The sequence below is a fragment of the Natator depressus genome, chromosome 20 (genome assembly GCF_965152275.1).
Source record: "Natator depressus isolate rNatDep1 chromosome 20, rNatDep2.hap1, whole genome shotgun sequence".
In the NCBI taxonomy this organism is placed as follows: Eukaryota; Metazoa; Chordata; order Testudines; family Cheloniidae; genus Natator; species Natator depressus.
The window spans coordinates 12,756,393-12,779,251 of NC_134253.1; the positions used below are offsets into that span (position 1 = coordinate 12,756,393).

At 40.6% G+C, this 22,859-nt stretch overlaps 1 protein-coding gene across 1 annotated transcript in view; it reads right to left on the minus strand.

The window, feature by feature from the left end:
* CBX5 (chromobox 5) overlaps positions 1 to 22,859 on the minus strand; it is a 59,166-nt gene that overhangs the window by 19,604 nt on the left and 16,703 nt on the right. The window contains 2 exon segments of the mRNA XM_074935352.1: positions 2,852 to 3,038; positions 4,203 to 4,381. Coding sequence (XP_074791453.1) covers positions 2,852 to 3,038; positions 4,203 to 4,381 — 366 coding nt within the window.

Genomic DNA, 22,859 nt, shown 5'->3' on the forward strand with positions numbered 1-22,859 from the left:
TGAGATTACCATCACTGAAAGATTAGAGGGGGGGAAATTTCCCAAGAGTATATTTTGTGCATTTCACAACACTTTGTGTATCATCAGTTTCACTGTTTCTCCTATAAATTACCCAGCTTCCCCTTTTGTCTTTACACAAGAAAGGAGAGGAAAAAAACATTTTTTAGAAAGTGTGACTAAACCACAGAAATTGACAGGGGACTTGGGGACAGGTACATTATCTCAAACTACTTTCAATTCTTTTTTTTTAAAATTATCTAGATTTCAAAACAATGTCCCTTGTAACAATGATTAAGAAATATCTGCTATTCCTTTTTTGCCCCAAGAAGATGTATGCAAGTCTCCAGCCTTTTAATGTTCGATCATGGACTATCATGGCTGATGTAACACAGCAGGGGAGACTCCAGCTTCAGATACATGGCAATTGCCATGAAAAGTACTGGTGGATGCAAGCATGGCATGGATTTTTAAGACCCATACCAGTGTTTGTTGATATTTGCATCATCTCTTTGGGAAACTGTGCCAAGCTAGAACATTGGAATCAGAAGACAAGATGCTTCAGCTAAGCTGCAGAAATCAAACTGCTCATTTTACTGGTGGAAAGCTTTAGTTCCAAAACTTTAAATAGGATACATAATGGGTTATAAAACTGTAATCCCTACACACTAAGGGTAACCTTCTGGATATGAAATATATGACCTTATTACCCCTTATGATTTCATTACCGGCAGACAGTAGCAATGTGGGTTTGAATCTCCAATGACTTAGCCATAACTTTGTACACACACAGCTGTAAAGGGCAGGGCATTTCTTCAAATAAGGTTGTAAAAAAAGCAACGAGAAGACAGTTCTGCAGGAGAGTTTCTTCAGGAAAGGAAAATCTGAGACATAAAATACTGCTCAACGGTTCCTCATTTATGTAAGATTCCATATATTAGTCTTTTCCACAAAGATGGGGTTTAATAACCCATCTTCTCACGCTTTGTGCATTGGACAGCGAATACTGCACATCTGGGAAACCTTTTTTTTTTTAAAAAGGGAGTCAACATTTTTATTTTATACTTCAGCCAATAAGGCCCCCTTGCCCTCATCATAATTGAGTATCAAGGTGCTTGCAGTGCCAGTAATTTAACCAACAGGCATCATTACCTCCAGCATCCTGTCTGGATTTCCTACATTTTCAAAGCTACATCTGGGGATTTACTTTCAATGCCCCATTGGCTTTTAATGGTGGTTAAAAGTCTGTGCAGAACTTTGAAACACAGAGCTCCTGTTCTAAGAGAAAGCACCATGTTTCTGCCGCTCTGTTGTATTCCTTGATTTCCTTTCCTCTCTTGACCATGAAAGGTCCACCCCACCACCTCTGCAGTCTGGGTAAGTAGGGCTACATGATACTCCCTCTATAGCTGCTTGACCTTCCCCAGTTTCCCTGGGAATTACTGTTCATCAGCCTATACTGTAGTTCTGGCCTCCAGAGTTTGAAAATTAAATGGCTGGGTTTCATTAAATATTTGCTAACAGATTAGAAAGGCCTGTCAGTCTTTTGTGATCTTCACAGCTGTGAATAGCGCTTTGTCTCAACGAGGCTAAGGCCATGACCTCCATAAAAGTTACTCTGGTTTCCCAGGTCTACTTTAAAGGTACAAGGTTCTGGAGTGATATCTAGGCCATATTGAAATCAATGGGAGTTTTGCCACTGATTGCAAGGAGGCCAGGATTTCACCTCTGACCTTTGAAGCCCTTACTAGCTAGGCCCATCTTGGAAAATGTATTTCATGGCAGCTATTGGCTGGTACAGATGACCAAGTCCATGGCCAAACACTCAGGAGCCAGAGCTGTCACAGTGGAGATCTGTACAACGCCCAGCTGTGGGTGTCAGGAGGAGACCATGTCTTGTCAACTGCACAAAGAGATGCATCTTTCAGGAGATGCTGCAACAACTCTCCAAAGAGAAGAGCAGAAGTGCCCAGCAACATTCCAGTGGGAGGCAGCAATCAATAACAAAAGCAAGGGAAGGGCAGAGGAGATGGGTCCTACTTTGCACAGAAGTTGCTTGGAATCCTAACTATGCCAGACCTTCTAGATATTCAAATGCATTTGGGCTCAAGATAGTTAATGTAGCCTCTTAGTCACTGCACATAGTACAATATAAATACGAATTTTAAATTGAAATTACAACAGATAGAAATGTAAAAAAACCCCACGATGAACTTTTCCCTAAAATCTGCTCCTAGATATGGCAGTGAATGAATGCTTGAGAAACACTTAAGAGCAGCGAGAGCAGGCATTTTACTGATGCATCCTCCCTAGAGCCCCAAATGACTGTTGCAGACTGAGACATACAGGAAAGCCTCTTGCTTTAGGCACGTATTGTTTTAAGGCAAGGTCTACTTTAAAACACTTATGTCAAGCTTAAATCAGCATTTAAAGTCTCTTTCTTCAGTTAAACAATAAGCTGTATTTCTTGTGTCCTAGCCTACTGCAGTTTGCTCCTTGTTTGTTTATTAATCTTTATTATATTTAAGACCCTAATTATTTTTAGTGATTCAATTTTTTGGAGTCAGCGGCAGCATTTAGTTCATCCTATTCTAGGGCAGCTTTCCTGAAAGTCGTACAAAGCTGGCAGACTGAAGCACAGCCAAACTGAGGTGTTGCTCTATGCCAGTTTGCCTAACAGAATACACCCTCTTGACTCTTTCGTTTTTATAATTCTCTCATGTAATTTTTAGGAGGTTACGGGTAGGAGATGGTTTCCACCAGCACAGATCAATATATTCTGTGCAGAACAGGGCTCGCTGCTTTGCTAGAAGCTTGTGGCAGAATGGGGTGAAGGAAAATCCTGCAAGCTCACCTCCCTCTTCTTTTTGGTTTTGATGTCCTCGGCACTGTTGGAGAGGCTGGATTTCCTCTTTGTGCTTTCGGATTTTTCTCTTGATTTGTTGTTCTCACCCTCCTTCATTTTTTTATATTTTTTCATAAACTCAGAAATCAGCTCGGGGCAGTCCAGATTCTTCTCGGGTTCCCAAGTGTTGTGTTCCCTGCCATGGAAAAGATGGGCAACAACAATCAAAACAGAGGTGGAGAAGTTTTAATGCTGCCATCCAAAGATCATAGACATTGACCTACTCTAAGGCAAAGTTAGTTAGTTGTTAGCAAAGGTTTTAAGCTGAGTTCCCCATTTCCTTTGGAAGCCCAGACACCTGGAGTATCAATACTTTAGACACCCTTGCACTTCATGAACACAGACTGCCGTGTTGCTAAGTGACTCATAAGGTGAAGGTTTCAAAATGAAGCATAATCTCAGACTAACAGGAGACAGAGAATGCATTTGATTATTTTAGAATCACCTGGAAGTCTGCAGAGCTCTTCACTGCAGTGATAATGGAGGTCATTATCTTAAGTGAAGACATATGGATAAACCAGGTTTGACTAAACAAGGTTCTACCAGATTTTCTATACAAATACATACTTCCCAATCCCTCCCCCCAGAACCTTCCTTTCTGATCATCTGTGTTAAATGTTCTGCCCCACCCCCCACCCCCAGTATAAAGCAGTGTGCATCCATTTAAACAACCCATGCCAAGATAAAAACCTTGCACATTTTCAGTCATGGCTGTGCTTCACGGTAGACTACTAGATTCCCCAATGGTCTGGCCAAAAGCCATGACAAACACACAGGACACACAACCTGCAAAAAGTTTCCCCATTGGGACAGATTAAGAGGAAGTTAAGGGGGAGATTTTTTAAAAAGGCACTTGAAGTATCCCTCTTCTAAACAGCCATTTATCCAAGCTGCAGTTAATAGCATCTCCACAGTAAGTCTAGACAATAACTGCTCAGGTGCACCTTCACCCGGGAGTCAGTCACTGGTGCTCAAGTGAGGAGGAAGACTATAGACGAGAGTGCTGGTGAACAACTCAAGTGGAACTACCAACTCCATGAAGTGAGAGAGGGAACGCAGATGCCAAAGGGAAAGTAACTTTTGCCAGTGTTTCACAACCCACTCACAATCCCAGGCCCTCTCCTCGTGACCCACTCATTTAAATGGATGCACGCCACTCTTATCTGGAGTGAAGAAGGCAAGCTCCACCCTTGAAGGTGTTTAGGAAAGCTTGAATGAGGGCAGCGAAGGTCAAATTTGAAGCACTGCCTGGAGCGCTGCTAAAGAAGATAGCCCAAGTCAGAAGGAAAGTTGGACTTACTCAGAGAATCCTTTCCACTTGAGAAGATACTCCACTTGACCCTTCACAACACGCCTGTCTAGCACCTTCTCCACAACATACTCCTCCTCATCTTCAGAGGACGAACTATCTGCTGTCCTCTTGGTTTTCTTTCCCATAGCGCAGGAAGTTCCACCTAATGCACCAAGGCCACCCAATTCCTGCAAATCGGAAGTGAAATGTTGTTAATTGTTGGCACTGATGCAGGCTTCAGCACTGCTCCCAGCCAAGGTATCACCCACCCGGGACCCTCTAAGGTTTCTCCAACTCTTGTCACTAAAGCGCCGACCCTGCAGAGAGATCCATGGTCAGAGCTCACTGCAGGATCAGGGCTTAAAAGGCCACTATAAACAGAAGGGGAAGAATGAGCGTGAACAAGACTAGGGGCCTGTCATTTAAGGACTTGACAAAGTGACTTTGTCCAGAATTGCAAGATTCTTGAAGCGAGTTGGTATTTCCAGTTGAGCTGTTGATGATAGCTAAACTGATCCATTTTAATCTCTGGAAGGCCTGTCTACCCTGGGCTGGATGCGGAGTTCAGTAAATAAATATATTCCGTGGATTTGCCCAGCAGGAATGCCCCCATCTAAAACTACAAATACAGCCATATCTGGGGACCCAGTTACAACAACGGGGCCCTACCTATGCCAGGGACATTTTTATAGAAATTCTGAACACTAGTCCAGCACCACAAAGGTTAGCAATGTTGGAAGCCACAGCACGGATGAGCAAGGGTTATCATATGGCGTTAAATGCCAGTGGTCCGTCTACATTAGGGCTTCCTGCAGCAGTGGAGCTGAACATTCGCAATGGTGCCATTTTTTTTTTTTAAAACAGTTTCCTCCGTGTAGAGAGGGCTTGACTGTTCTTGAACCAATTCTACAACCATCGCCTTTACAGATACCAATGGATATAACCGCCCTATCCTCCTCGGAAGGCAAATATTATCTCTGTTTTACAGAGGAGAGAAAACGAGGCTCCGAGTTTGAAATCATGACTATGTTAAAAGACTAGACCCTGTCACCCTATATTGAAAGGTCCAGATGCAATTTAACTAGGTTGTATCCTGATGTAAGAGAAACAATTGGACTGGGGTAACACAGACAGGACCTTAAACTCTGAGCCTCAGTTTCTCCTCTCTGCAAACCAGGGATAATACTCAGCTATCTCCCAAGAGAGTAGTGAGGTTAAATTAATCAGGTTTGAGATCTTTAAATGAAAACTGCTATGCAAGTATTATTAAAAGATCTGAACAGATATCATCACTTTCCAAAACATACATGGGTCAGAAACAAGGGAAAGTTCAGCCCCAAACTAGAATTCAAGTAATTGAGAAATAAAAACGGGCTCTTTCAACCTTGACTATCACGTTACTACTGTGACTATTGGGCTGTAGCCATTAAAGGCAGGTATTCATGGGACAATAGTTAAAGTTCTGTCAATGTTAGATATAAAATGGCATTTTTCCAGGAATTTATAACTTGGCAATAAAAACCATTCCAGACAAACATGGGGTTACGAGGTTTCGGTCCCAGAGTGAAGTTTTAGAGAAAAATTAATAAAGGCAGGGGGAATCAATTACACCATTTGACGTACAAGAGTGAAAAAAGTGGTTATAGCAGATTTGTGCTCCTATAACTTTACTCTGCTTCCAGTTTAACAAGTCTAACAAATTATTAGTCCATAAACCTTGTGTGGTCCAACTGCATTGGGTATTAAGTTTCATTTTATTTTTAAATTACAGATCCCCTCTAGTATAAAACTCGGCCATTGCACATACACAGAACAGTCATTGCTGCACGTGGCATAGCTAATTAGAAAAAGGGTCCCAGTTTAAAATATTGACTTTTCAACAGTATTTCTTAGTACACAGGCTTACCAAACTGGGAACCTTTCCAAGCTCCGAGGTAAATGCATATTTTTATAACCTCAGTTCTTGTTTCTTTAAAAGAGGAATTCAACAACCCACCCCCTGAACACGCAACATGTGATTTAGACAGAAACCAGGAAATTCCAAGTTAAAGCAGACTCCCAGTTCTTAACTTGGAATTTCCTGGCTTGTGTCAGTTTAGGCCACACAGCTAACGTTCATTAAACAGTTATGCATTTAGTCCTATGAGGCACTAGTATACTTCTGGCCCAGGAGTGGATGAATAAGCTGCCTGAGGGCAGAAAAAGCAAATGGACAGAGCTTGAAACAAGCCAACCACCAGCAGACCCAATTTAATTGCACTATTTCAGTGAACCTGGGAGCATGAACAGGAATCCTAACCTGGTTGCTGCATCAACAGAATTGCTAACTACAAACGCAGAATCTTTATTGATGGTGATGCATGGTCCACAATTAGCCTAATTTTCTTCACAGACCTCAACGGGAGTTTGCTGAGGCTTTTTACTTGTAAAACTGGCTCATGCACCAGACACAAAAAAACAAACCTGGAAATCCATGGAATCATTCCACACAGTCTGTTTTCAAAGTAGAATCACACTTTAAAAGCATTTTTAATGGCGTTATGCCCCATTCACACAGCTCATTGTACATGTTTTACAACACTAAGGGCTTGTCTACACTTAAATGTTACAGCAGCACAACCACAGTGTAAGTAATCCACCTCCCTGAGGTTGCAATATTGATGTAAGAATTCTTCGGTCGACCTAGCAATATCTACAAAAGGACTTAGGTTGTCTTAACAACGCCACTCCCCTGACCGATGTAGCTAAACCAACCTCATTTTCTAGTATATAGAATTAGGCCTCGTCTACACAAGGAAGTTCTAACACAAAGACAGAGCCTTGGAATAACTACTTTCACATATCAAAGTCTGGCCTTTCCTGGAGAGAAGGGGAAAAAAAAAAAAAAAAAGATACAGGGACTTGGTTGGCTTAACTACATTGCTCAGGGATGTGGATTTTTCACATCCCCGAGCGACACAGTTTTCTAATTTAGGCCTTATTCTTTAACTTGCTTTACTTTAATTGCAACTAAACTGCTTTACAAACAATCCCTCCCCCAGGGTTATTCAAAAGCATGGTGATTTAATTAAGGGTTACAGCTCTGCACCGGTGAACCAGCACCACTGTAGTACTTCAGTAAAGACGTTACTGCACCGATGGGAGAGCTTCTCCTGTCCACGTAGTTATCCACTTGTACGATAGGCAGTAGCTATGTCAGTGAAGAAGCCCTCTCGTCAACATAGTGCTGTTTACACTGCGGGTTAGGTTGGCGTAACTAGGTTGCTCAGCGGTGTGGATTTTTTCACACCCGAGCGATGTAGCTATACCAATGTAAGTTTGTAATGCAGACCTGACCTCAGTCTGTCCAGGTGGTGACCATATGTGGCTACAATCCTACACTCACCTTAAACTACCCTCTCTGCCGCAGCCTATAGTCATGTGCAACATCTGTCTTTTTGTCATGTTATCATTTGGCTGAGGCCATGTTAGCTAGCTGGTAAGCAGCCTGCTGCTCACCCCCACCTCAGCGTTAGCATATGCTGCAGTCTAAGAGCTCAATTCTGCAAAATAACAAGCACCACAGAGTTAAAGGCGCTCTCAGCTCCTTGCAAGATAAGGCTCAGAAGAGAGCGCATTTATTAATTCCCTGAAAGAGATCACTGTTCTAGTGTTACCTGCCTGAAAACATAAGAACCGCCCTACTGGGTCAGACCAAAGGTCCATCTATCCCAGTATCCTGTCTTCCGACAGTGGCCAGTGCCAGGTGCCCCAGAGGGAATGAACAGAACAGGTAATCATCAAGTGATCCATCCCATCGCTCATTCCCAGCTTCTGGCAAACAGAGGCTAGGGACGCCACTGATGGACCTATCTTCCATGAATTTATCTTGTTCTTTTTTGAACGCTGTTATGGTCTTGGCCTTCACAACATCCTCTGGCAAGGAGTTCCACAGATTGACTGTGTGTTGTGTGAAGAAATGCTTCCTTTTATTTGTTTGAAACCTCCTGCCTATTAATTTCATTTGGTGACCCCTATTTCAGAACCTCAGAAAGTTTGGGGATTACATGTTTTCAACATCTTATTTTAATCCAGAACGTAAAGAACCACAAAATTAGCAGACTCAATGTAGTTTGATTTTAAAACAAGTCACTTGTTAAACCTGTTTAAGATAGTTTTGTAGTAGAATAGCAAAGCCTATGTTATAGAAATGTATGCTAGAGTATTAAGAGGAAACAAATCTGTACTTAAACTTTAAAAGAACAAAGGTGAAGAGGGAAAAAAATGCCATAAAATGTAGTTGGTTGCGCTATGATACCATGGTAATGGGCATCCTGAACATACCTAAGTGTGGGTAATTTATTAAGTTAATAACTTTGTGAAATCACATGTACAAGACCACCCCCTAAAGCCCCCTCTGCTAAAGTGCACTGCTCCAGGTTTTCAAAACAGATCCACACCCAGTGTCTACCCAATGTGCTGAGCTCTTTTGAAAAACTGGCCATTTATTTTCATGCCTTAACGGGAGCTCTGAGCTCTTTTCAATAGCAGGCTCAGTTTCTTGTAAACATTATAGAACAGGAACAGGAGCTGCAGCAACTCAAATGTCAACTCCAGATGCAACCCAGATCCAAAGAGAGAAATAACTAGTGGGATTTTCCCTTGTATATGTCTACAGCAGCTGGACATCTTGTGAACTAACACAATCACTTTTCAATTTTGGAGTCTTAAGTACTGCTACTAGAGAATCCATTGGCAGTCTTTTTCTAAAGGCAGATATCTCTAATCTTCCTGGAAGGGAGGAAGATGGGCAAAATTAAACAATTGGAAACCTGTAGGAGTTTTATGGAAGCCTATGTGGCATCTGCTATTACAGGCAATACAGAGACAGTATTTACAATACTTTGGTAATACTGCAAAATAAACTAGTAAAAAAGTGTTTGTAACACAAAGCTAAAGGTTAAGATATCCAAAACAAAATATACATTTCCTATGCCACTGTTGTCTATCAAGTTTGGTTACGTTGTTTCTGGTAGCATCCACAAAGTGCTAGATGCTGCACAACCACAAAACATGATATGGTCCCGGTAAGGATTTCAAAGCACGTAATAATCCTTAAATATTCCAATATCTCCAGGATAGAAGTGGTAATTATCCTGATAAATCACTCAACCTCCAAGAAACCCTAGAACTTCTCACTTCTAGCAGTGGAAAAAAAATCTAGTCTCTCTCTACACACTACAAGAGATGACCATTCTGGAAATGGCTTTCAAAACCTTGATCTGACAGTCATGTTCAGCAAGCATAGTTCATAGCTCCTAGTGGAATTGAGGTAGAATTTGGTTAAGAAAACCATTCAAGACTAGGTCATTGCACAGCCTCAAATGATTTTCAAGGAGAATCTGTTAACATGTTTCAGAGTAGCAGCCGTGTTAGTCTGTATTCACAAAAAGAAAAGGAGGATTTGTGGCACCTTAGAGACTAACCAATTTATTTGAGCATAAGCTTTCGTGAGCTACAGTTCACTTTATCGGATGCATTCAGTGGAAAATACAGTGGGGAGATTTATATACACAGAGAACATGGTAACAATGGGTGTTACCATACACACTGTAACCAGAGTGATCACTTAAGGTGAGCTGTTACCAGAGAACCTTTTGTAGTGATAATCAAGGTGGGCCATTTCCAGCAGTTGACAAGAACCTCTGAGGAACAGGGCGGGGGGGGGGGATAAACATGGGGAAATAGTTTTACTTTGTGTAATGACCCATCCACTCCCAGTCTCTATTCAAGCCTAAGTTAATTGTATCCAGTTTGCAAATTAATTCCAATTCAGCAGTCTCTCGTTGGAGTCTGTTTTTGAAGTTTTTTTGTTGAAGAATTGCCACTTTTAGGTCTCTAATCGAGTGACCAGAGAGACTGAAGTGTTCTCCAACTGGTTTTTGAATGTTATAATTCTTGACCTCTGATTTGTGTCCATTTATTCTTTTACGTAGAGACTGTCCCAGTTTGACCAATATACATGGCAGAGGGGCATTGCTGGCACATGATGGCATAGATCACATTGGTAGATGTGAACATGAACGAGCCTCTGATATTGTGGCTGATGTGATTGGGCCCTATGATGGTGTCCCCTGAATAGATATGTGGACACAGTTGGCAACGGGCTTTGTTGCAAGGATAGGTTCCTGGGTTAGAGGTTCCGTTGTGTGGTGTGTGGTTGCTGGTGAGCATTTGCTTCAGGTTGGGGGGCTGTCTGTAAGCAAGGACTGGCCTGTCTCCCAAGATCTGTGAGAGTGATGGGTCGTCCTTCAGGATAGGTTGTAGATCCTTGATGATGCGTTGGAGAGGTTTCAGTTGGGGGCTGAAGGTGACGGCTAGTGGCGTTCTGTTATTTTCTTTGTTGGGCCTGTCCTGTAGTAGGTGACTTCTGGATACTCTTCTGGCTCTGTCAATCTGTTTCTTCACTTCAGCAGATGGGTATTGTAGTTGTAAGAATGCTTGATAGAGATCTTGTAGGCGTTTGTCTCTGCCTGTGGGGTTGGAGCAAATGCGGTTGTATCGTAGAGCTTGGCTGTAGACAATGATCATGTGGTGTGGTCTGGATGAAAACTGGAGGCATGTAGGTAGGAGTAGCAGTCAGTAGGTTTCCAGTATAGGGTGGTGCTTATGTGACCATCGCTTATTAGCACCGTAGTGTCCAGGAAGTGGATTTCTTGTGTGGACTGGTCCAGGCTGAGGTTGATGGTGGGATGGAAATTGTTGAAATCATGGTGGAATTCCTCAAGGGCTTCTTTTCCATGGGTCCAGATGATGAAGATGTCATCAGTGTAGCGCAAGTAGAGTAGGGGCATTAGGGGACAAGAGCTGAGCAAGCGTTGTTCTAAGTCAGCCATAAAAATGTTGGCATACTGGAGTGGATGGGTCATTACACAAAGTAAAAGTATTTCCCCATGTTTATCCCACCCCCACCGTTCCTCAGACGTTCTTGTCAACTGCTGGAAATGGCCCACCTTGATTATCACTACAAAAGGTCCCCCCCCCCCCCACGTCCTGCTGGTAATAGCTCACCTCACCTGATCACTCTGGTTACAGTGTGTGTGGTAACACCCATTGTTTCATGTTCTCTATGTATATAAATCTCCCCACTGTATTTTCCACTGAATGCATCCGATGAAGTGAGCTGTAGCTCACGAAAGCTTATGCTCAAATAAATTGGTTAGTCTCTAAGGTGCCACAAGTACTTGTTAACATGTTAAAATTCTAGTGAAGACAACGCAGCTGTGCTTTTAACAGATTAGCTGGTCAAGGGAATCCCTAGGGATCACAGCTAATACACATCCAGACAAGACCTATGTTATCTGTGTAGACTGTAAACTCTTGGGGCACAGACCTGTCTTCTTACAGTACATAAAGCACATAGTACATTTTGGACATAAAGGAATCTTTGCTAACTAGCTACAGTTTGAAAAAGCATTAAATACCACATGTTCCTTAACCCATGATCATTAAAGAGTTGCATGTTTAGAGAACTGGGACTTTTCATAATTATTCATAGATTCCAACACCCAAAGGGAACATTGTGATCATCCGGTCTGACCTCCTGTATAACACAAGCTATAAAACTTCCCCCAAAATAATTCGTAGAGCAGATCATTTAGAAAAACATCCAGTCTGGATTTAAAAACGGTCATGATGGAGAATCCACCACAACCCTTGGTTAGTTGCTCCAATCGTTAATTATTCTCTCTGTTAAAAGTGTATGCATTATTTCCAGTCTGAATTAGTCTAGCTTCAACTTCCAACCATTGGATTGTGTTATACTTTTTCTGCTAGACTGAAGAGCCCATTATTAATTATTTGTTCTCCACATAGGTAATTACAGATTGTAATCAAGTCACCCATAACCTTCTCTTTGTTAAACTAAGTAGACTGAGCTTCTTGAGGCTATCACTATAAGGCAGGTTTTCTAATCCTTTAAATCATTCTTTTGGCTCTTCTCTGAACCTTCTCCATTTTATCAACATCCTTCTTGAATTGTGGACACTATAACTGGACACTGTATTCCAGAAGTTGTCACTCCAAAGCCAAATACAGAGGTAATATGGCCTAACCACCCCTACTTGAGATTCTCCTGTTTATACATCCATGGACTGCATTTAGCCCTTCTGGCGTCACACTGAGAGCTTGTGTTCAAGCTGCTTATCCACCATCCCCCCAAGTCTTTTTCGGTGTCTTCCCAGCATACATTCCCCCATTGTGTAAGTATGGGGTATGTTCTTTGGTCAAAGATTTACATTTAGCCATATTAAAACACACATCGTTTGCTTGCATCCAGCTTACCAAGCAACCCAGATCGTGCTGTATCAGTGACCTGTCCTCTTTGTTATTTACCTTCCCCCTATTTTTGTGTCATCTGCAAACTTTTATCAGTGACTATTTTATGTTTTCTTCAAGGTCATTATCAGAAACGTTACACAGGGTAGGGCCAAGAACCAATCCCTGCGGGACACAGCTAGAAACACACTCTGACCAAGAGACCCTTGGTGCCAACTGGCAGAGGGCATAAGGGGTCCATGGGGAGTTTTTATGAGACCCCGGGGATCCCTATCTACATAATAATTAGCCAAAGAGGGCATTTAAAGGCTCTACTGAGAGCCCATAGCCTGCTGGTAGTCATAATCACTTTGAAATGTATGTAAGGATATTATTTAAAAAGTTATGTATCTACACTGAAAACTACGTTCTTAAGATATGTAAGGTAAGACAAGTAACTAGAAGGTGATAAACAGGAATTGTTCAAGCAAGAGGCAGTAGCATTTATCTCCCTGGCTGGTCATTGTAAGTCTATTTACATATAAGCCACCAGCTAATCAAGACTGTGAAGTTGACAAGAGATCACAAAAATCTACAGGAGGGAACACACAGCAGAAAGGTGTCCTGTTGATGTCAAACATTAAAGAACTAGTCTGGTACAACAGGAGAATGCAAGGAGACATCACAAGATCCTTCGCTAGAGAGAACAAGCTGAGAGTGTGGCTTGTTTCATGAAAAAAGGATCAGGGCCCACCTGGCTGAAAAACACTGTTGAACAATATTACAAGACATGACAGTGATACCAGAGAAATTCCCCAGACTCCATTTTGTACAAATTGTTTGTACATTATTTATTATATTAGTGTGTTGTTGAACCAAGAAAATGTATGTTAAATTACAAATAGTTCAAAAAAGATTGGAAATTGTAATGGGTTTATTAAAAGAAATTTAAAATTAACTTGTAAAACATGTATTAAAATTTAATGTGAGCAATTTACAGCCAACCATTTGTTTTTCTAAATATAACTCATAAATATGTCATGAAACAGTTTTACCCTAATTTTGTTTAAACAATTGTGTGTGTGTAATATTATATTTGCAAGAACTTGTTATAAGAGTCAAAGCCAATATACACAGAGTTATGATCATTATATGTCACTTTACAAATAAAATGAAATTAAAATAAAACAAACAGGAATGCAAGCAATTTTGCATCTATTATAGTGATCTTAATGCTTCAGATACTGGTGGTGACTGAGATGCTTATTTTAATACATTGAATTAAAAGAAAGCTTAAACGGTTGGAGAGAGCTGAAATGATTACATCCTTCTAGTGAGGCTGAATTGGGGAAGTAAGGTATTCTGCCAATGAAAAGAAACATATACTCAGTCTCAAAAAGAGAGACTTGAGCCAACTTTGGACAAAGCCAAACACCCATCGAATTCACTAGTAGGTGATAGCTAGATATATAAATATCTTGAAACCATTAAGGAAGGGACTGATACCAGAGAAATTTCCCAGACTCCATTTTGTACCCCTGGCTTCCATTTTAAATAAGCAAGAGTCACTCCGCCATTAGAAGCTGCAGGTCACACAGCACTAAAAATAGAATTGGCAGGAAAACCAAAGTAGGGGAAAGGTCCTAACACTGAGGTAATCAACAGTTGCAAGCTAAGAACAGACCTGGCAGTTTAGAATGTGGGCAGTTGTGCAAGAAAGATCTGACAGGAAGATATTAGCAGAAGTATCTAGAAAGTTCTGACAGGACAGTATAAAAGTCAGTGTGGCAGTGGGCAGCCGGAGGATTAGGAGCTGCCAGTAAAGAAGCAGCAGCAGCAGGACAGTAGCAGAGGAGTCCTGCCCTGCCACTGGAACGCAGAGACACAGACGGGGACACAGAGGAAGGAAAGGTTTCAGAGTAGCAGCCGTGTTGGTCTGTATTCGCAAAAAGAAAAGGAGTACTTGTGGCACCTTAGAGACTAACCAATTTATTTGAGCATAAGCTTCCGTGAGCCACAGCTCACTTCATCGGATGCACTCAGTGGAAAATACAGTGAGGAGATTTATATACATAGAGAACATGAAACAATGGGTGTTACCATACACACTGTAACCAGAGCGATCAGGTGAGGTGAACTATTACCAGCAGGAGAGCGGGGCGGGGAACCGTTTGTAGTGATAATCAAGGTGGGCCATTTCCAGCAGTTGACAAGAACCTCTGAGGAACAGTGGGGGGTGGGGAGGGGGATAAACATGGGGAAATAGTTTTACTTTGTGTAATGACCCATCCACTCCCAGTCTCTATTCAAGCCTAAGTTAATTGTATCCAGTTTGCAAATTAATTCTAATTCAGCAGTCTCTCGTTGGAGTCTGTTTTTGAAGTTTTTTTGTTGAAGTATTGCCACTTTTGGGTCTCTAATCGAGTGACCAGAGAGACTGAAGTGTTCTCCAACTGGTCTTTGAATGTTATAATTCTTGACGTCTGATTTGTGTCCATTTATTCTTTTACGTAGAGACTGCCCAGTTTGACCAATGTACATGGCAGAGGGGCATTGCTGGCACATGATGGCATAGATCACATTGGTAGATGTGAACGTGAACGAGCCTCTGATATTGTGGCTGATGTAATTAGGCCCTATGATGGTGTCCCTTGAATAGAGGAAGGAAAGAGAGACCTGAGGAGAAGACAGCGAAGTTAGGAGACAGAGTAAGCTTGTCAGCTATAATCGCACATAGTACAGTATACTGTTTGTGCATATATGGGTGTGCTTCGGTTAATAAAGGTGTATGAATGTGTGTAAGCTGCAAAAGGAATGTATATATGTAAGATTTAAGAAACATTTAAGAGCTGCTGTCAGTGTCCTGCGGAAGACTGGCCATCTGAAGCAGGGCGCAGCCACTTAGAATGATCTCAAACTGTATGTTATTACGGTTTGGGGTGCTCTCTAACTTGCAAGGGATTTGTATTTTAGATTATCATTGTATTAGGGATTATTATTTGCACCAATAAAAAGGTTCCTTGTTTTAGTAAAAATACTGTTTTAGGTTAATCGTTTATTTATCAGAAGGCTGTATCCATGTCCTCTGGGAAATTCCTTAGCCACCCATACCTGAGGAAAACAGATTGAGGAGCACAGGTGGGTGGTTTTAAGGGAAAACCTTTAAGGAGATATTTAAATTCACCTCTCTTGAGGGAACCCTTGGTAAACCCAGGTGGGAGTAATAGGTTAGCTAGAAATCTGTTTTCAGGGTAACAACGGTAACTAGTTAAGTAAGTCTGGGTTCTAGAATACCTGTTATGTTTTTATTTTACATGTAACCATTTGTATCCAATATTTCTACTTGCTATCATTTCAATCTCTACTCTTCGTTAAATACACTTTTACTTGTTTTCACTATAGACATGTAAGAGCTGTGTGTTAAACGGAGAGATGATCCTGAGGGGAAATTTGTAATCTGGTGCACGTTGCTGCTTTAGGAGCAGCAGGTCTGTGAATTCTGTCAATGTCCAATAGACTAAGGGCTGATCGCTCCAGGGGGATGCGTGGAAGGCTCGAAAGTTGGAGCATACTTATAGCTAATCTAGAGCGAGACAGCAAGGCCTGCCTGGGGAGAGCTTGTGTTGCCCGTGGCCAGTGGGGTTGGGGAGCTGACTCCTAGCAGGCACAGACAGCCGGCTTCCTCACACTATGAGCAGGTGGTAACGAGGTACCTCACAGCCTTGGGGAGCGTCACACCTTCCTGTTCAATGACAATTTGCCCTTTACAGTTACATTTTGAGACCTATCGGTTAGCCAGCTTTAGACCCATATAATGTGTGCCATGTTCATTTTATATCTTCCTAGGTGGTTTTTTTTTGTTTGTTTTTTTTAATAAAAATGTCCAAGTCAAACGCCTTACAGAAGTCTAAGTATATTACAGCAATACTGTTACTTCTACCAGTCAAACCAGTAATCTTAGCAAAAAAAAGCTATCCAGTTAGTTTGATAAGATCTATTTTCAATTAACACATGTTGATTAGCCTTATTTATATTACCTTCCCTTGATTCTTTATTAATTGAGTGGTGTATTAGCCACTCCATTATCTTGCTCAGGATCGATGTCAGAGGGACAGGCCTATAATTACCTGCATCATCCTGTTTATCCTTTTTAATTATTGGCATAACACTAGCTTTCTTGCAATCTTCTGGAAATTCCCCGATGTTCCAAGACTTACTGAAAATCAAAATTAATGGTCCAGTGAGCTCTACAGGAAGCTCTTTTAAAACTCTTGGATGCAAGTTATCTGGACATGCTGATTTAAAAATGTCTAACTTTAATAGACACTAGTTAACATCCTCCTAAGAAAGTTAACACATCTTCATCAGATCTACAAGCCAGAAGAATAATCAAAATCCAACAATCCTAAACCTTTGTCTAGATTCATGATGCTCTCAGACCTGTTGCTAGCCTCTGCAGAATGAGACTACCCCTAATGTTTCTTTAAAATTTTACTCAATTTCTCTCAGAATGTTAATTCTGAATTTCTGGATTTGCCAGCATGGAAGCTAACTGTATTTGTGCACATTTACCCACCCATGCCCTTACACAGATGTCAAGAATTTTTAATTCCCAAGTTTTCCATCACTCTAACATGGACTCTTCATCTTAAAAAAAAAAAAAAAGTCACCTGAAATCGCCAGACGTTAATTTAGAAATGAATCCAATTCCCTATGAAGTTAATGAAACATATTACACTAACTTTAATGGGAGTTGGATCAAGCCTCTCAAGAGTTTCTTCTTATTTTTAAGATTATGATTGTTATTATTAAAAAAGGAGCTTGCTTGCAGTGATAGTATACAGGGATAATTCACAAATGCAGAGCTCTGCAACCTGAGCAGCCGGTTCATCTATCAAATCATGGATGTTTATTAGTGTGGGATTCACAGCAAGGACTAGAGAAAGCTCAAACAACTATGACTAAAATTTAATCTCCTCTAAGGAGAGGCTTCCAAATGTTTATGAAGCCCTTGACAACGTCCCTTTAATGCACAGTATAATTTTGTGTCCTGCTATCACTTCAGTGTATTTGTAATACAAATTATACTTAAGCTATATTGCCTAGAACTTAGATAAATAAAACCAAAATAGTATTAAACTGTTTCCACCCCATACAACAAGGTAGCCTTGGCAGCTTCTTAACCATCCATTACAATCCAAAGCAATTTCTCTCTGTAGCAATTTAAGAGCTTGTAAAAAATATAATGGCCGATGATAGGCGAAACAAACCACAGAGTTATTGAACCTTGCGGGCCCTCTGAAGTATCTCTTTTGATGTTTAAGTGTGAGTTATTGTGTCACAATATCATAAAAGTATGCTCAGTGCTACAGATATATTGTTATTTAAATGACACCAAAAGAAGCCAGTTTCATACAAGAGAAGGCTACTTTTACAGAAATCGGAAGTTCCCATTTCAGATCTACAAGGCTAGAAGAGATAGTTCATTTAGAGCAGCAGCTCTCAATCTTTTCAGACTACTGTACCCCTTTCAAGAGTCTGATTTGTCTTGTGATCCTCAAGTTTCACCTCACTTAAAAACTTAAAAAATCAGACATAAAAATACAACAGGTGTCACAGCAGACTAGTATTGAAAATTTCTTACTTTTTCATTTTATCATAGAATTATAAAATAAATCAATTGGAATATAAATATTGTACTTACATTTCAGTGTATAGTATATAGAGCAATATAAACAAATCATTACCTATGAAATTTTAGTTTGTACTGACTTCACTAGTGCTTTTTATATAGCCTATTGTAAAACTAGGCTAATATCTAGATGAGTAGATGTACCGTTGGGGGTATGCAGAGGTCTTCCAGGGGGGTACATGTACCCCTGGTTGAGAACCACTGATTTAGAGAAATGTAATACATTTTGTTCTTCCTATATTGTATACCACAGTTAATCACCAACCCTGAATCAGCCTACAAATATGGTTATTTCCCTCTTGCAGGGGTACTTTAGGTCCAATACAGGTTCTGGATAAAAAACATTCTACAAAACCCATTAATAGAAATATTTAACATATAAACATTCTCTTGCAGTGTGTGCAACCCAAAAACCAACAGCATTGGGCTAGGGCAGGAGAACCAGAAAATAAAACCAATTCATCTATTTTAATTGTCCAAACTAAATGAAACGGCAAATCTGCATCAATGAACATCAGTGGAAGATCCTAAGTCTTCACTGCAAAAAGATGTACTTTTAATATCAAGATAAAAACTACAGTTCCTTGTCTCCACTAGGATTTTAGCTATCTTTTTTGTAATTTTGAAAATTCTTTCCATGCTAATGTTCTAAAGTGTTCTCACCAACACAGGTAAGATATGCTGAACAAAGAAACAAAGCCAGGTTAAACATTAAAACACAGCAGACATCTTGCAAGATACTGAATCCTAATGAAGTTCAAGCACCTAATACAATCCAGCCCTAAATCCTTATCTGCCCTAGGAAAACAGATGTATTTAACATGTTAAAAAATGCTTTTTTCCCAGTGTAGATGTGGCCTTGAACAGTAACCCACAGATAGAGCCTTCTTCCCATGGCAAGAGTAGTGCAAGAACACAGCATCACTATGACAGCAGCCCCCCAGCCCCACCTGCATCTAAAACCTTAACATTTTGTGTTAAACATGCATTTCAGAGTTTTACAAGTTCACAGTGACGTGTACATTAAATGAATTACAGCCCCATTTTAGTGAATCAAGATGTGTGACTCTTCTATGAGCATTAACTTCCAAATGAGAACAACCAGACCTTGCCATTTCCACTAAATTGAGATAAATAAGGCGAATTCATACTTTTTATGGTGCTGTTTCACTGCTTATGACTAAAATTACCAGGCCTTGTCTACACATATGAATTGTACCGCTGCAGTTGAATTGTTACAGCCCCCCTAATGTAGATGCAGTTATACTGGTATGGATATTCTCCTTTGGCAGCATGCGGCACCTTTACACAAACACAAGTGGGTCTACACTAGGACCTGTACTGATCTAACTATTTCAGAAGGAAAATCATACTCCTAGCCAAAATAGTTAAAACTGGTACACTAATTGTATGTACCTTAGGGTATGTCTACACTAGAAACTTCAAAGCGCTGCCGTGGGAACACTCCTGCGGCAGCGCTTTGAAGTGCGAGTGTGGTTGCGTGAGGGGGGGGGGGGAGGGAGATATGATTTTTCACACCCCTGAGCCAGCAAGTTAGAGCGCTATAAAATGTAAGTGTAGACATACCCTCAGGCGCCAGGGCCACTGTTTATACTAGTCCTTCTCCCACCAAAATATCTTCCTGCCATTGCTCGAACACCAGGTCAGCTCCCCATGGCAGAAGCAACAGTAGGACCACTAGTGCAAAGCAGCCACCTGCATTTTAGCTACTACAATGAACAAGACTAGACAACATGTTGGTTAAAATGCAACAGCTGACAGCATCTTTTTACAATAGCATTCTCGCTATTGCTTCCACACGTGGAGCTGTACCAGCACAGAATGATGGAAATGTTTTTGAAGGGAAGCCAGAGCAGAGATTGCAGTTATTCTAACTGGGACTAGCAGACACTATAATTATCAATGCTCCAAAACATTTTCCACTATAAACCCTGTTTTTCCCATACTTACAACTTCATAAAAATATTCATTGAAGTCTTCTGTGCTTGGTCTCTGCCCAGAGGAAATTTGCTAAAAAGTGGCCAGAGTCCCTTCAGCAGTATGAGACATGGTAGAGACAAAAATCACTTTTCCCATTGTAATACCACCTTAAAATAATACATAAAAGCTAGAGCAAAAATAGGCTCAATTTGAAACTTGGAACAGATGTGGTTCTTGCTGAGAACGAGAGCTTCTACTTGGTTTGAAAAATATTTTTGATTTAACAAAAGTTGTTGGAAATTATTTTACTAAGAATGCTCAGAAGCAAATGTTGTGAAGTCCATAAGTATCCTTCGGCCCTGTCTTACACCTAGACCAACTCTACACTAGACTTTTGTCAACAGCTACGTTGTTCAGAGTGTGATCCCAAACAGACATAGCTATGCAAGCAAAAGCCCCTAGAGTATGCACAATATGCCAGCAAAAGCAGCTTATTTCACTGGGGGCGGGGGGAAAGGGGGACGATGGGGGGGGGCACGACCTAGATAACTGTGCTTTTGCCAGGTTTCACCAGTATAAGCTGCATCCACCCTAGGGGCACTTTGATGGTATAGTCTACTGGTATACCTGCACTAGGAAAGCACAACTAGTGTGGACCAGGCCTTAGTTTTGAAACCAATATAGTAAAACGGTACAACCCCCTAGTGTGGACACTGCTGTATGTAAACAAGTTTATACCTGTATAACAGTTTCCACCCTAGGGGGCTACTTTATATCACTTTCTAAACTATGTGCAGACCAATTCCTAAATTAAGAAACAAGGTGCTTTTTAAAATCGACTTAGGTAACCTGCCTTATCTAACATGATTTCAAACACCATTTAGCATCCAGTGCAGACACAGCTTAAATCTTCACAATCATGTTAGCTAGTCCTATCATAACCTAGAAAATAGCCTAAAGTCCTGTTCTTGACAGGCAAAAAAAGGTGTGTTTTTCAATCGAGTTAAAGGTAACACAACTGAAAAGCTCCATTAAGATACAGCCAAAGTAGGTTTGAAGCCATGTTAGCTGGCTGTGCTTTAGCCTAGCCTCTCCCCTAACCTAAAATGTGGTAGGCTAATTCAGACCTGTTAGCCTGCATCGTAAGCCATGCCTGCACTAGAAAAGAGGTTTATTTTTAAAAATGTATTAAGAAACCCTACTGTAAATATGGCAAGTCGTAGTTTTAATTCATGTTTGCTAGTCAAAATAAACATCAAGTTGTCAATAAATAATGCAGAAGTGTACTATAAAAATAATTCTGATCTGTATTTGGGAACAAGCCAGGTGATATATACATATGATGATGAAATACTTTCTGTTCCAACAGTAACTAAGGAGGATATTAATCAGCAGCTACTAAAGTTAATATTTTTTATATCAGTATGCCCGGCTAACTTACATCCAAGAGTTTTACAAGAACTGGCCGAGGAGCTTGCTGGACTGTTTAATGTCGATTTTTTAAATAAGTCTTGGAGCACTGGAGCAATTCCATCAGACTGGAAGAAAGCCAATGTTGTGCCAATATTTAAGAAGGGTAAAACACGACGATATAGTAATTATAGGCCTGTCAGCCTGACATCCATCCAGGGCAAAATAATGGAATGACTGACCCATTCATTTAGAATATCAATTTGAGGACTTGTCATAGATTGAGATGTCAATAAAGGAGGTTCTGGCGCAGACTGATAAATTAAACAGTAATAAGTCACTAGGACCAGATAGCATTCACACAAGAGTTCTAATGAAAATAAAATATGAAACTGCAGAACTACTAATTGTGGTATGTAACCTATTTAACATTTAAATCAGCTTCGATACCAAAAGACTGGAGGATAGCTAATGTGACACCAATTTTTAAAAGGCTCCAGAGACTATCTTGGCAACTACAGGCCAGTAATCCTTAATTCAGTGCCAAGCAAATTAGTTGAAACTATAGTACAGAACAGAATTCAGACACAGATGAACACAATTTGTTGGGGGACAGTCAATCTAGCTTTTGTAAAGGGAAATCATGACTCGCCAGTCTAATAGAATTCTTTGAGGGGGGTCAACAAACATGTGGACAAGGGTAATCCAGTGGATATAGTGTACCTGGAATTTTAGAAAGCCTTTGACAAGGTCTCTTATCAAAGGCTCTTAAGCCAAGTAAGCAGTCATGGGATAAGAGGGAAAGTGCTCTCATGGATCATAACTGATGAAAAGACAGGAAACAAAGGGTAGGAATAAATGGTCAGTTTTCAGAATGTAGAGAGGTAAATAGCAGTGTCCCCCAAGGATCTGTACTGGGACCAGTGCTGTTCAACATATTCATAAATGATCTGGAAAAAGGGGTAAACAGTGAGGTGGCAAACTTTGCAGAGGATACAAAATTACCCAAGATAGTTAAATCTAAAGCTGATTGTGTAGAGTTACAAAAGGATCTCACAAAACTGGTGACGGGGCAACAAAATGGCAGATGAAATTCAATGATGATAAATGCAAAGTAATGCACATCAGAAAACATAATCCCAACTATAGGTACAAAATGATGAATTCTAAATTAGCTAGTAGGGGTCTATTACATGAGTGGGTTCATGAGGTTCTGTGGCCTGCAGCGTGCAGGAGGCCAAACTAGAGGATTCTGATGGTCCCTCCTGACCTTAAAGTCCATGAGTCTATGAGAATCTTGGAGTAATGGTGGATAGTTCTCTGAAAAC